General features: G+C 31.3%; 2 protein-coding genes across 3 annotated transcripts; one reads left to right on the forward strand and one right to left on the reverse strand.

Moving 5' to 3' along the window:
- Positions 1-4917: 4917 nt before the first annotated feature.
- On the forward strand, positions 4918-9940 carry LOC120091617 (protein MAK16 homolog). 2 transcript variants are annotated; one of them, XM_039049747.1, is made up of 10 exons: positions 4918-5185; positions 5817-5952; positions 6053-6162; positions 6662-6780; positions 6878-6975; positions 7386-7473; positions 7606-7734; positions 7930-8047; positions 8292-8425; positions 9341-9940. In XM_039049747.1, the coding sequence occupies exons 2-10, from the start codon at positions 5891-5893 to the stop codon at positions 9383-9385; spliced, it is 903 nt and encodes a 300-aa protein (XP_038905675.1). In that variant the 5' UTR covers positions 4918-5185; positions 5817-5890; the 3' UTR covers positions 9386-9940. The 2 variants fall into 2 exon arrangements, with proteins under 2 accessions (XP_038905675.1, XP_038905733.1); XM_039049805.1 differs by having other exon boundaries at positions 4924-5185; positions 7930-8038; positions 9341-9905.
- Positions 9941-13230: 3290 nt separating this feature from the next.
- Positions 13231-14085, reverse strand: LOC120090946. The gene has a single exon (XM_039048660.1). It carries the CDS (start codon positions 14007-14009, stop codon positions 13287-13289), a length of 723 nt encoding a protein of 240 aa, XP_038904588.1. The 5' UTR covers positions 14010-14085; the 3' UTR covers positions 13231-13286.
- Between the last annotated feature and the right edge of the window lie 717 nt (positions 14086-14802).

The following is a 14802-nucleotide window of genomic DNA, read 5'->3' on the forward strand; positions in this document are numbered from 1 at the left end:
TCAATTTTAGTTTAATATTTTCATAAATAATTTTTAATCTTAATTCAAATTTATCTTTCAAATTTCAAGTTCAAGTTTAATTTCTAATATATTTTAAATTTGTTTTGATTTTAATTTTCTAAAAAAAAAATCAATTTGATTTAAATGTTTTTTTAATCATTTCAATTTGGAATTTCTAAAAACATTCTAAATTTCAATTTTGATTTGACTTTTTCATAAATGATTTTTTAACTCGATTTTAATTTGAAATTATCAAATGAATTTCAATTTTATTCCAAGTTGAATTTTATAAATAAAGTTTCAATTTGATTTTTATCTTGATTTATAAAATAATTTTCAATCTTCCCTTGAAAGACTTACCTACTCATAAGTATTAATTCATATTTTACTTCTAAATGTGAATCAATTCACATGAGACATTTTCTTAAATATCATGTTAATTCTATGACGGAGTATAGATCATCAAACGTCTCAAATGTTTAAGGTAAACATCAAAATGATAATAAAGTGATGGACATCTGTCCACTCACAAAGTACAACTCTACTTTATTCTTAAAGTTAGAATGTGATTTAGTGAGATATTATTTAAATTAAATTTTGATATTTATGTGTTAATTAAATGTTCATCTTCTAATTTGGAATTTTAAAATAAAAACAAAGTTGACAATGAGTTTTAAATAAAATTGATTATAAGCAATAGTTTTGTCTAGAGTGAGATACTTAAGTTGAACATAAGGGAACATCTCTACCTAGGAATGGTTCAATTAGTCATATTTTATTTAATCTCATTTTTTTTTTTTAATAAACATGTTGTAATAAAATCAATATTTTTTTACAAATAAGGACCATTTGTTTTATAAATTAAATTGGATAACAAAAATAAGATATTTTCAAATAGATGTTGTCGGGTGCTAATCCTTTCCCTACGGTCAACGACCACTGAACATAACTTCAGTTAAATAGACCACATTTTCTTCTTTTAAAATAGGTGACCAATCACACCCATAATGATTGTTGGCGACTCCAAATCTTTCTCCCTGACAGAGATCCTTAGGGAGGGACGTCAACCGCTCGCGTCGCACTGACATTGTGACAATATGAATACAATTTTCATCAAAGCTTAGTATGACGGTTCTTCTCAAAGTTCTCTTTTGTATCCATATACTGAGAGAATTTATATTTTAAGAATGCCAACCAGATAACAGCCACCTAAGTTTAAGCAACTTGATGGAAATGGTAATCCAAAGCATCATGTTATTCATTTCGTTGAAACATGTGAGAATACTAGTACACAATGAGACTTATTGGTCAAACCATTCATCTGTTTGTTGAAAGAAAATGCTTTTTACTGGTGGATCCCATTGAATTTCATTCGAAGGAGGAACCTCCCCTCCAAAATTTTAGTTCGTTGAAGTTTGAGTTAATTGATAGCGAGAACAACTCGAAAAAGACTTTTTAAATCACTTCTACAACACAAGATGAATAGTCAACATGTTTGAGCTCACTAACTCAGCAACAAAAAAGTGTACTCATTATCGACTACATAAAAATCGTTGGAAAGCCATAAGTTTGGATTGCAAAGACTGTCACATTGAACTATCTGATGTTGAGATGTGCATCCAAAGTTTTCAAGTGGTAATGTCCATTATTTGTGGGTTAGTGAAGAGTTCGTGCTATTTTGATTTGTGGTGATTTCATGGAGAAGAATTCTTACCAAAGATGATCTTCAAAGGTATGAACTCTTTTCTCCCAAAAGCATGTTGTAGATAATGTTCATCATGTATCTTCTGACTTTCAATGTTTTTTCATATTTTCAAAAACAGATTTCATTGGCACACACGTTCATGTGCTTCCACTGAGGAATTTGATTTCTTTAGAAGGTTCCTAAACGGTGAAGCCAAAACTCATCATATTGACCAATTCTACCAATGAAGAAAGCAGTCAAAGCCACGATAAAAATAAAAGCTTTTAAAATATAAATGTGACAAGCACCTTATTGTAAGAGCCTAAACTACATTGTACTCCTAGTCTGCATGAGCTTAAAAGATGAATGACAAAAAAAAAAAAAAAAAATCGTTATCACAAGAGCCTATACTCATGATGCTTGTGGCTCACATGAGCTTAAAAGATGAATGGCAAAGAAAACCATTATCACAAAAGCATAAACTGCATAGTGCTCCTAACTCACATGAACTTAAAAGGTGAATGGTTAAAAATAAATGAATAATAAACATAAAAAAATCTTATCACAATAGCCTAAACTGTACAATGTTTTTAGCTCACATAAGCTCATAAGGTGAGCCCAAAAAAATAAAAAAAACTCTCTTGGATTACGTTAGATCCCTACTCATTATAAGGGTACATAAGTAGTTTAAAGGAAATTTTAATTTCAGTCTAGTCGATGAAAAATATATATGAACCTTAAGTAAATGTGAAAAAAAAAAAAACTGGAATATATTCTAGTTTAGTATAGGGGTCCCATTAAAAAAAATATATATGGCGAATCCTAGGACCCAGCCATTTGTGTATCCCGTAAAAGAATCTGGAGGATACTAGGGATCCATCCATTTGTACATCCTATGAAAAATATTGTGGATCCTGGGGACTCAAACATTAGTACATGTGAAAATTTGAGCAAATCCTAAGGACTCAGTCATTTGTACATCCCGTAAGTGTTTCAAACTTAAATTTAAACTTAAAAAACGGCATTGGAGCTAAGGTTTTTGTGCAAATTTGTGTGTTTTGACAAAGTTATTGCAACATTTAATTTAGATTGGAGTCTAAATTGATGAAATTGAAAGTTTAAGGTCAAAATTGATAGAAAATGACAAGTTTTTTAGGAGTAAGAATTGATTTTTTTTAGTGATATGAACAACTTTAATGCATCACTTGGATATCTTATCTCTTTGAATAAACATAATTTTCTTTGACCTTAGTTTTCTTTAACCTCCATGCACACAATCTTAACCATTTCTTCGAGTGTCAAAGTGAGTTTAACTGGACCATCTTTTGAAGATATTAATGGTAGTGTATATATGAGATCAATTAATTGAATTGCTAGATTTTTGTAAACAACATAAAATTTCAAACATAGAGAGCTTTTGTAGATAAAGAAATAACTCATATATTATTTTTATGTAAGGCAGGAGAATACATTTTTTTTCAATAAGGTTCAAATCCAACTAAGCACCAACCAAGCCCAAGACCATAACACTTGAAGACGCTATAAATAGAAGAGTCTTCTTCATTTGAGGGGTCAAAAATAACGCTTAAAGAGAATTCTCTCAACAATCAGAACACTCGCTAACTCTGGAAGCTGACCACATATGAAAACTAAAATCATTTGAAGATACAAACATTCTTTCACATGAAGACTAAAGTTCTTTGGAGATACAAACATATTGTCTAGATTGATTTCAATCAACTGAAGTCCTTTGGAGATATAAACATTCTTGCAAGATTGACTTCAACTTCAAGAACATCACGTGCTCCAGTTCCTCAAAGTCAAGTGTACATATTCAACCGAGAGAGAATTAGAGGATTAAGTACTAGAGATCGAACTACATTCACATCAAATCTACATAAACATAAGTTCAACTTTAGGAACCACATTTTTCCAGAAACATCGAGGGATAACATTAAACATAGCAAACATAATGGAAAAGAAATGAGAAAAAAAAATCTTCAGGTAGATAGAGCTTAAGAGAAAATGAGAGGAAAAGAACTCATGTTATTTCAAGTTTGAGGTGAAATGATATGAAAATTCAATAAAAATATGTGGTTTCTTGAAAATAAAGATTTTTTATGGTAAAGAAGAAGAAACTTTCCTTGCACTTCTTTTGAGCTAGTATAATTAATTGCTAAAAAAATCTCAGATTTTCAAAATTTTGATGGAAATATCGAAATATCAATGAAAATTTCGAAAAATTGGGAGACAATCAAAATTTTTCTTACCGAAATTTCGAGTCTATTGAAATCTCAAATTTTGAAATTTCGACCAAAATTTTCAAATATGATGTTAACATGGTGTGGCAGCATGCAAATACAGTGATTCTCGATGAGTTGATCAATAATTAGTCGGAGAACAAACACCTTATTTTTAACGCCTAAGAGCTAAGAATTTGAAAATACATCTTGTATTTGTGTAAAACTAAGTGGTTAATAAGTAGTTAGAATCAAGAGGAAGTATGAGTATCAATACACATATACAACTAGGTTGATTATATAATTTTCACTGTGTGATGATAAAATAAAATGTCGTCAAATTAATATTTTTAGTAAGTGAGCCAAATTTGGTTTGGACCTTATGCATTGGTTCAATAAATTGTCGAATCTAGCGTTATCGGTAGAGATGTCCATAGGACGGAATGAGGTCAAAGATGATTTCTGTCCCTGTCTTCACTACCCATTTTGTTTCTTGTCACCGTGAAATTTTCTATGGTAATCGGGGAGATTCCCTATAGGGAATCGCGGGAAACAGATTCCCAGAAAATTTCTCCCCATTTGGATTTCTTTAAAAAAAATAACTTAAATAACTACAATAATTTTTTTTACTTAAATAGTTAAATATATCACTCATATGTTACGGAGATCTATTAAAATTTTTAATTTTTATCATTTCTGAAAATCTAAATTTAAATATTATAACAATATATCTTAATCTCGCTTTAAATATATAGAAATATAATCTCTATCCCTGTCTTGATTTAGTTAATAGGAAAAAAAGATTTTCTCGCTCTCTCTGAGATCCCCTATGGAACTCCATCTTCATAGGCTAAATGGATATCTCTTGATATCGGCGGGTTCGGTTCAGGTTAAATAATGTTGAGAACCATTTGATTCGGCTCGGTTCGGTGTCTTACCCACCGATTTTTTTTTTCCTCTCCTCCGAACACAACACTCCTCAATTAAGACTTTTATTTTCATTTAAATTTATATTTTAACTACCCAAGCTCTCTTTTCCTAGACCTATTTTCGCGTTCTGACGGTCAGCCACCGCCCCCATTGCACCACGCCCCGCCGCCGCCGTTCCTGCCCGACGCCGTCTCAGCTCCTGCCGCCGCACGCTGCACTTTCAGCCTGCCGACGAAATTGTGGCCGACCCCTCCCTCCCACACTGAGCAATCAGAGTTACTTATCTCTGCCTTCTTCTCAGAAACACAGTGGTTCAGCCCCTAAACCCTAGGTGAGATCGCGCTGCCGCCACTCATCTTTCAGAACCCCGAGAGTTTGATTTTTTTCAATTTGGTTTCGTTAGTTAATGTTGGTTTATTATGTTCATGTACGGATTAGAAAATCAATATATATGTATTTTATATATATATATATATATATAATGTTTCTTTTTCAACTAATGTTCGCAGTCTATCCAAATCAATAAATAAAGAGAAGAAAAAAGTTTGAACACTCACCTGTAATTTTGCTGGTTGTAAGAAAAGCAAGAAACCTGTTTTTGAAGAGATTGAAATAATAGTTATTAGTTTAGAAAGACAGTAAGATACAATGCACAGTTAAAGTAGAAAGCTTACCTTGAGTTTGGGTGTTAGTTTGCTTAAATATAGAAGAGACAATTAAAGCATATGAACTCACTTGGAGTGACATTTGCATATGAACTGGTGTAGGTCTGATTTTTATTGAAAAATTCTCTCTTGTAGGGTTAAGTTGATTATAGGGTGGTGCTGAACGTAGTTTTCTCTTCAAGTTTATAGCCAAATCCCAACTATTTGGAATGTATTTTTTTTTCCCCAAAAAACCTAATCACAACTTATTTTAAATTCCTTGTATTCTTTTCTGATTTGAGATCTGTCCAACTTTAGGGTTCAAACAGGGGTAACTATTCCACTGAGAACAACCTTCATTCTCCATCGTTTCATAAGTTTCATAGTAAAAGATGCAGCACGACGAAGTAATATGGCAGGTCATCCGCCACAATCACTGCAGTTTCATGGCCAAGTGAGTTTTACTTGAGAGTAATTTCCAATTCTTATTTCAAAAGTGTTTTTTTTCCCGCTTTTCTCGTTCTAAATTTTGACTGCTTTTGATGCTTCTGTAGGATTACAACTGGGAAATTCTGTAGAAACCCTTACAATGTTACTGGGATATGTAATCGGAGTTCATGTCCTTTGGCTAACAGTCGCTATGCTACTATTCGTGACCATGATGGTATTTCCTGCTACTCCATATTTGCATTTTGGTCTCCTTGTGAATTGTTGATGCTCAGGTTTTATTCATAGAGCATGCTACTTGTATTGTTCAACAATTTCTCTTTTTTCGCACCCAGCGGCTGATAAAAAAAAGTTCTCTGTACTGTACCTCTATGGTGTTATTCTGAGAACAAATATATTGAGGAAGAAAAGTTTTGAATAATAAATTTACTGGCTTGTTCTTGCTCCATAATACCTACTTTTGTTTTTGCTGTCCTACAATTAATTTTGCTACAATATTTACCTCACCGGATGTTAAACGATGCAGTTTTCCCCCTCACATAGTTCCTCTTTTATAGAAAAATTTAATGCATGCTAATGAGTTGTTGGAAAGCTACTATTAGTTTGATACCTAACTATAACAAATCATTTGTCAATATTTCGTATCATCTACAGTTGAGAAATCACTAACAAAATGTTTTCATACAAATCGAAATATTATTCTATTGTTCTTGTAGGAGTTTTCTATCTTTATATGAAAACAATTGAAAGAGCTCATAAGCCAAATGAGTTGTGGGAAAGAGTTAAGTTGCCCAGAAATTATGAGAAGGCACTGGAAATTATAGATAAACATCTGGTAAGTAATCATCTTACTCAACTATGCCCTGTATCTTACTTTATGTGTTTGATTCTCTTTTATTAAGTCTTTAACCTATGTTTTATGCCCTTTACAGATGTATTGGCCTAAGATACTTGTACACAAGACAAAGCAACGATTGACTAAAATGACCCAAATGCGGATTCGAATGAGGAAGCTTGCTTTGAAAACAAGGTTCACTATTTTTTTGCACATTTCTTTGTTTTGGAAACGGAGGCTGTTGTTCTATCTATATTAATTCATCATGGGTATCCGATGACTTTTATTATGTAATCTCTTTTGCTTTCCTGATTCTGATTTAAGAAACAGCAAAATGAAAATGACTTTCAATTATTTTAAATTTTATAACTCTTTTGGTAATTGAAATTTTTTAATAAAGTATAGCAGCTTCAAAACCTCCAATATGATGGTCGTCGTGCATATGGAAGAATTGAAGTCTCTCTCGTTTCCTTGATCATATTTAATGCATCTAATCAGATGCATTAATGAGAAGCAGTCTTATATTATTGTTTATAACGTATATTTCATTGATATTGACTAACGTATATTTCATTTGACTATGTATCACTCTAATTGCCAAACAGGGAGAAAATAATGACAACACCCAGGAAGGAGATTAAAAGAGAAGCCAGGAGGGAGCAGAAGGCTGAGAAAGCAGCATTGTTGGATAAGGTTGAGTATTTGGGATATTCTTGATACTGAAACTAATGAAGTCTTTCTTCAACTCTTTGTTTCTACTTGAAATATTTTCCTTAAATGAGTAGTTAATTTAGGGAAGCCGTATCTGATATCTACTTTTTGCAGAGCATTGAAAAGGAACTACTGGAACGTCTTAAAAAAGGAGTGTATGGTGATATATACAACTATCCTGTCGAAGCATATAACGAAGTTCTTGAAATGGAAGAATTGCAGGCTGCCAGTGAAGAGGAGGAGGTAGTGTTGCAAAATCTTGAGTAGTACACTTGCCCTTCTCATTCATTGTATAGGAAGAGTCTGAGACTTGATGAATGATTTTACATTGCAGAGTCTGAGACTTGATGAATGATTTTACATTGCAGAGTCTGAGACTTGATGAATGATTCTACATTCCATCGTCTAATAACTTGTATTTTTGCTTGGAATAAGCAGGAACCTGAAATTGAATATGTTGAAGGGTATGAAGAATTAGAAGAAGAAGAAGATATGGAAGATTTTGGCGGTCTTGCAATCCATAATCCAGAAGCAGATGAAGATAGTGGTAATGCAGGTTTTAAATTAAGAAGAACAACTGATTTTGAGTTTTCAATCAATCTTTGCAGTATTTTTTTCTTTTCTTTTATTTATATCTTTTATTTTTATTAGAGATGTATTATCACCATCCATTTGGTTAATGTATACCTAGATCATGCAACACCAAAAATGAGGTTCTTTTTGTCCTGTCTAATATTATGTATAAATAAGAGGATTTCGTTTGATTTTATGAGATCTGAAGGTAAATGTTCTGGATTCAGATGGACTAGATGAAGACCTTGAAGACATAGACATTCCTCACAAGAGAGGAAAAAAGGAGTCTACTACTTCTTTGAGGAAGCTCGAGAAAGATGCCCGTGCCAAACTGAAGAAGAAAGCGAGGGTTATAGTTGAGGTAATAGTGATTTCCTTCCGTCATTTCAATAGTTTGTTGGCTAACTTGCATTCATTTTGCACATATTAAGTGGTGGTTTTGGGGACCCTGATAGGCAGGCCTCGGATAGTGAAGGTGTATGCTCATAGGCATAAGAAGAGAGGTGGAAAGGATTAAATACTGTTTTGATTTTAGGGAAGGTATCTTTTTGGCATTTATCTTGTGTTGCGTCTCTTGGGAGAATTGGAAGAGATAGGGAAGCTCTTGAATCCTTCCCTTGGTTGATAAATAAAATTGAGGCCAAGGCCTATAAGACCCACGGACTAATAGGGTAACTATTAGGATGAATTAAGACGGTCATTATGAGTAATTAGTTAGGAAAATTATTATGATGATTTAATAAATAGTGAGGCGGAAAGGATGGACATAGACATTGATTCAATTGGGTTTAAGTTTGAGTAATCTCAAGAGTGTGAGGGTCCAATTACCTTAAATTAGTAGTCCTTCACCTCGAATTACCAATATCATTTGGTTTGTTTCGGGTTGTATCAACTGACATCTTTTATGAACTTGTCTTTGTCTCGTATGGTTCGAAAATGGTGGATCCAGGAAACCATTTTTTTTTTTTTTCTTTCTTTTGGTCTCCCATTAATTAGAAAGCTATGTATATTTACTTTGTCATGTTATTTTTTGTGCATTTTGCGCACATTGCTATTCAAATGTACGATTGCTTGCCACACCATTACAATTTTTTTTTACCATTGAAGATAGGTTCTCTAACAATATGGTATGAACTGTTGTTTTTTAAAATATGAACTGGATCTTCACATTTGGAATTTGTTTTTGGGCACATTTTCTGAAATCAAACTATGATACCTGGTATGTGATTGTGCCACTTCCGTTTTTCTCATTGTTTGGCGGTTAATAACATGCTAGGTTGAGAATGAAGAAGCTGATGAGCGGCAAACAACAGTCCATTAGAATGTTCCTTGGCAGCAGGAGTTGTACAAGAGGAGGCTAAAGAGAGGTTCCAAGGAAAAGCCATTTTCCATTGTAATGAGACAAGTTGCGGGAGTGGTAAGAGTTTTGTTAATTAACAATTCAATTTTGCTGTCTCAAGAGGAAATGCATTCATTAGGTCCAAGGAAACACATACAGCATTTTCCTTCTCCGAGGGTTTACCTACCAGTCAAGGTTTCACAAATTAAGGCCTTTTTATTTATTATTATTATTATTATTATTTTCAATTTCTCATTTTTGTTTCGGTTATTGGAGCACACTTCAAATCCCATCCTCAAATTTTCATCGATACGCATGCTGTTGTATCTTTTGTCATAATTATGGAACTTGCATTGCAGATACAAAAATTCAAAAACTAGATAGATAGATAGATAGAATCAATCATGAAACATGCTCTGTTGGGATTGGCATTTCATGGCATTGTATTGTTAATAAAAGGTGCACCAGCCCTCCAGAAAATGACAGTCCTGGTTTTGAAAAATCTGATTTCTTGATACAATATAATGTTAAAAACCATACTGCTGCTGCTCCTCCTCTTAATAATAATATGAACTGCCATTTCTCAGTATTTTAGTTCTTAAATTTCCCTCAATCTTATGTAACATGAGTTGCAAACATAAGTTTGGAACAAAGGAGACATAATCATTGGTTTTTTTTTTTTTATATAAATATTGTCCTTTGAGGTCCCTTCATATACCCATTTAAAAAATGTACTAGAGTAAAAATTGCAACATTTATTTAAAGGTTGAGGTGTGATTTCATAAAATCGAATGTTAGGATAAAAATTAACACAATCAATAAAATTATAAAAATGATTAAAGTTGAAATAACAATTGTGTTACTGAATCCTGCATGCCAGAAAAATTGAAAGGAAATTTGTGAAAGTAAATTTAGTTTAACGGTAATTGGCATGGAAGGTTTGATAAAAAAAAAAATATAAGAAAATTTGAAAATAAAATTATAGGTCATTAATTAGAGAGCATCAAATTTGATCCAGAACTTGCTAAGGTGTATAAAAATTTTTATTCTTAACTTTAATTTTATCAATTTGCACCTTAAAACTTTTGTTAATGTTGCATTTTTTTTATCTTAAATTTCATGGAGGGTTGGTAGTTTTTACCCTCTAATAAACTTTCATTTAAAAAGTCAAACTTTCATTTAAAAAATCATTGACTAGACATTTTTTTTAAGTCATTTTTAGTTGAACTTTTTTTAATAAAAACTATTTAAATTACATTTTGAAAAGTGTTTCAAAAGTTATTTCGAATAGTTATAAAATACTTTAATTTTATTTTAAAATGATTTATTTTTAAAATTAAACATTTGAAAATTTAATCTAAATACATGCTTAGTAAAAGTGTATCTATTGAGATTTGTGAGTCGTAAAAGATTTAATTTTGTGGAAAGTTGAATTTAGTTGAAATTAGGGACTTTTGAAAGATCCTAACTCTTTTCTTAATTTGGTGATAAATTAGCGAAAATTCAATCTGAGATAATTTTTGGTAAAATTGAAAATTCAAATTGATACAACAAATTTGAAGATACAAGATTGAGATCCCATTTAATAATCATTTGATTTTTTAAAAGTAAGTCTATAACATCATTTTCATCTATAATTTTTTTTTTTTTGCTTTATTATCTACTTTTTACTAATATTTTAAAAATTCAAGTCATGTTTTGAAAACTAAAAAAAAAATAGTTATTAAAATTTTGTATTTATTTTTGGAATCTAACTAAGAATTAAACTTTTACTTAAAAGATGTAAAATATGGTAAAAAATTGAGATAAAATAGACTTAATTTTTTAAAAACAGAAAACCAAGTAACTACCATGCCTAAGTTTTTCGCTATCAAATATAACCTTTTTTTAATTGTTTTTTTAAACAACTATAACTAATTGATTAGCCAACAACATATTGGTTAATTATAATCACAATCTAATCTTTGTTAGTTTCTGTTCTTATAATAATTTATGTTAAACTTGTTAACAAATTAAAAAAGAATCTGGTGGCAAAATCAATGTACATATTTTTTCTTTGGCTTTTGAGTGAGAACACCCCCCAACAGAATAGAAAACAATGGTCTTATATATATATATATTTCTATATTTGTTTATTTATTTCCATATTTAGTAAAAGCAAAATATCTTTTTTTCAAAAGAAAATTATTCATTTTGTTATTTATAAAGTGCTAACCGCTTTAAATACATCAAGAAAAAGTAGAAATTATATTCATGAAAAGTGAAAATTCGAATGTGATGGCTAAAACTAGAATTGCAATATTTGGTATGTAATAGTAATAATGAGATTCTTAAAATACAATTTACATTTTTAACTTTTTTTATTTACTACACAGAATTTGTCTGTATTTTTTTTAAAAAAATCAATTAATGGTATAGATTCAAATTTAATGTTTTAAAGTACTTAACGTGTTAGCTTATATCAACTTTAAGATCTAGAGATAATGGACGAATTTTAAGATCTAGAGAATGAGATAAGTTCTTTTGGACATGCAATGTAAACATTAAATTTAACAAAATTTAGTATGTGGATATTTCGATAAGTTAAGGTCCTATCTGATAATTATTTGATTTTTTATTTTTTAAAATTAAATTTATAAACATTGCTTCTTTCTCTTGATTTCGATCTTTTTTGGTTTTATTGTCAATATTTTGTTTTGGACTCACTAATGTGAGTATCCCTACGACTAAGGGTAGTGCACCATGGCATCCGGCTTCTTCTTGGGCGGATTTGTTTGGAGAATGTAGTACCACTTCATGTTTCTTAGTTTGCCCTCCACTTGTTGAGATGGATCGGGTGCGTCTGGTGATTTATATGATGATATTATTGATAAAGACAAAAGATTATGACAATATTCTTTTATGGGCCAATTCATTGATGGTCGTCTCCCCTTTTTTTATCCTATCCCATTTAATCAAAAGAAATTATTTATGGGTCGGTCATTTTCAATTTTCAAGTACTTGGTCCCATGATTAAGGTTTCGAAAATGAACTTTAGTATGTTAGAGATAATCCCCTATACTTAATGAGTAAAATCCATGTATTCTTCCCAAATTTACTTCATCTCGTCTTCTTTCATGTGATTTAGATTTTTCGTAATATTAGAGTATGATTTTTTTGTACCATATTGACATACTTTTAAAACTATGGTGAACACTAATATTTATTAAGTAATCACGATAAAAAAATAATATTCATATTTAAATTTGACATCGAATTATTAACAAGTTAAATCATGAAAAAAAAATCTAGTACTCCTATAGTAATAAATTTTCTTCTCTCATAAATAATTCTTACATGTTTTGAAATGTAATATGGGTGACCATTGGTAGAAGAAAACTTTCCTTAAATTACTACTATAGAGTAGTGAAATAAATTAAATAATTAGATTCCATGGTCTCAATTTATTGGTTGAATTCCATGTTAAATCACCCTTGTTTTTAATGATCTTAACTCATTCTTCACCACTACATTAAATTTAATCAAATATAGTCGTCAATTATGGTATCAAATTAAATTGAATCAAATATTAATTATCAAATGAAACTCAAAATTTGAAATTAATAAACTGAAAAAACAAATAGTTGATATGTGCAAAACTCGACTATCTCCCACCATTAAAAAAAATAATCAATTAAAAACAATAAAGAACCATCATTATATAATTCATTTATAATGAACCATTGGAATTTCGAAATAATTGCATTGAGAAAAAAGAGAGAGGCCTAAATTTAATTAATAGCATGCGAGGGAAGGGAAGAAAAATAAAATAAATAAATATATATATTGTTTAATTATAATAATTTTTGGGACGCGGAAAATTTTGAAATTCAATAAGAATAATTTAAAGATTCGGACTCCACAGACTCCACAAACGCGAATTTAAAAACCCCAACACGTCCGGCAGTACCTTCGTCCCCAAACCCTTCTCATGGTCCCCGCCGCCGCCTACCTCCTCCACCGGACCGCTCTCTTCGACTTCCTTCACCGGACTTCCTTCCGCTTCCACCGTGGGTCCACGCTCCGTCAATAACGGAACGTCGACGCACTCATCGGCAACCGGCGGCGGACATTGAATAACAGGCAGAGTCTTACCAGTTTCTTGGCGGCCGATTCTATCTCTTCTCTTGCCTCTGCCATTGTTCTTCTTCGGCTTCTCGCCGTTCGTCAAGTGATCTTCAAACGCCTCGATCGCTTGGTGGATTAGTTCGCGATTAGGAGAGGAGTCCCAGCGGCACCAGTAGGCAGTGTAGCAGTAGAAGCAATCGCAACTAAACATAGGAGTTTTGTGATAAGTAGTAGTAGTAGTAGTAGTAGTAACATTACCGTTTCCGCCATTGATTGAAGCTTTTCTAGTGGATTTCTTCCTAGAAACGCGAGTGGAAGTGAATGCGGAGGATTGGATGGACCTGGCGATCATGTAAGCCAGGACTTCGCGGTCGTCGAGAGAGAGGAGTGAAACTAGGGCCAAAATGGCGGTGGGAAGAAGCTTGAAGACTGAGGAGGAAGATGACGGCGGTGAGGACGACGGCGATGGGTGTATTTTACCTTTGTGCTTAATCTCCATTGGAGCTTTCAGGGAAGAATGAGGAGAAACAGAGAGCGATTCTATTTTCTTCTTCGATGCTTAAAAAGAAACTTCTCTTTATTATTATTATTATTATTATTTATTTATTTATTTATTTTGTTTTTTGGTTGGAAGATTTTACTCATAGAGAACTGACACGATTGGAGAGAGATATTACCGAGATTTTTATTTGTTTAATTACTTTTTAATTACTTGTGTAAAAAGTAATTTTTAGTTTTTTTTAATTACGGTAAATTTTAGATTAAATGTCAAATTTTAATTTATACCCCAAAATTTGGGGGTTTTATCGATTTAAACTTTGAACTATTAATTCTATCAATGTACATCTTAAATTTTTGGGTTGGTATAAATTTGAACCCTGAATTTTGGGAGTTGTATCAATTTAAACTTCAAACTAATAATTGTATCAATTTAAGCCCTAAACTTTCATAAATATATTATTTTAAATTCTAAATTTTTGTAATGGTATCAATTTACACATTTCTTCAGATTTATTTTTTTTCAAGCAAAATATTTAACTTTTTTCAAACAAACTTATGAAACATAATGAATGGTTTAAATTGATACATTAGTAAAAATTTAATTTAAATTGATACAACTATTAAAGTCTCAATGTTTAAATTGATAAAATTATTAGTTTGGAGTTTAAATTGATACAACCATTAAAGCTCCAATGTTTAAATTAATAAAATTATTAATTTGGGGTTTAAATTGATACAACTCACAAAGTTCGTGGTTTAATTTGATATAATTATTAATTTAGGGTTTAAAT

The sequence above is a fragment of the Benincasa hispida genome, chromosome 1 (genome assembly GCF_009727055.1).
Source record: "Benincasa hispida cultivar B227 chromosome 1, ASM972705v1, whole genome shotgun sequence".
Taxonomy (NCBI): Eukaryota; Viridiplantae; Streptophyta; class Magnoliopsida; order Cucurbitales; family Cucurbitaceae; genus Benincasa; species Benincasa hispida.

Bases quoted from the DNA above. Each gene is read 5' to 3' on its own strand.
- LOC120091617 (XM_039049747.1), top strand. From the start codon at position 5,891: ATGCAGCACGACGAAGTAATATGGCAGGTCATCCGCCACAATCACTGC. The intron at 6,781-6,877 runs GTAAGTAATCAT...TGCCCTTTACAG, and splicing joins AAATTATAGATAAACATCTG to ATGTATTGGCCTAAGATACT. The intron at 7,474-7,605 runs GTTGAGTATTTG...TACTTTTTGCAG, and splicing joins AAGCAGCATTGTTGGATAAG to AGCATTGAAAAGGAACTACT.
- LOC120090946 (XM_039048660.1), bottom strand. From the start codon at position 14,009: ATGGAGATTAAGCACAAAGGTAAAATACACCCATCGCCGTCGTCCTCA.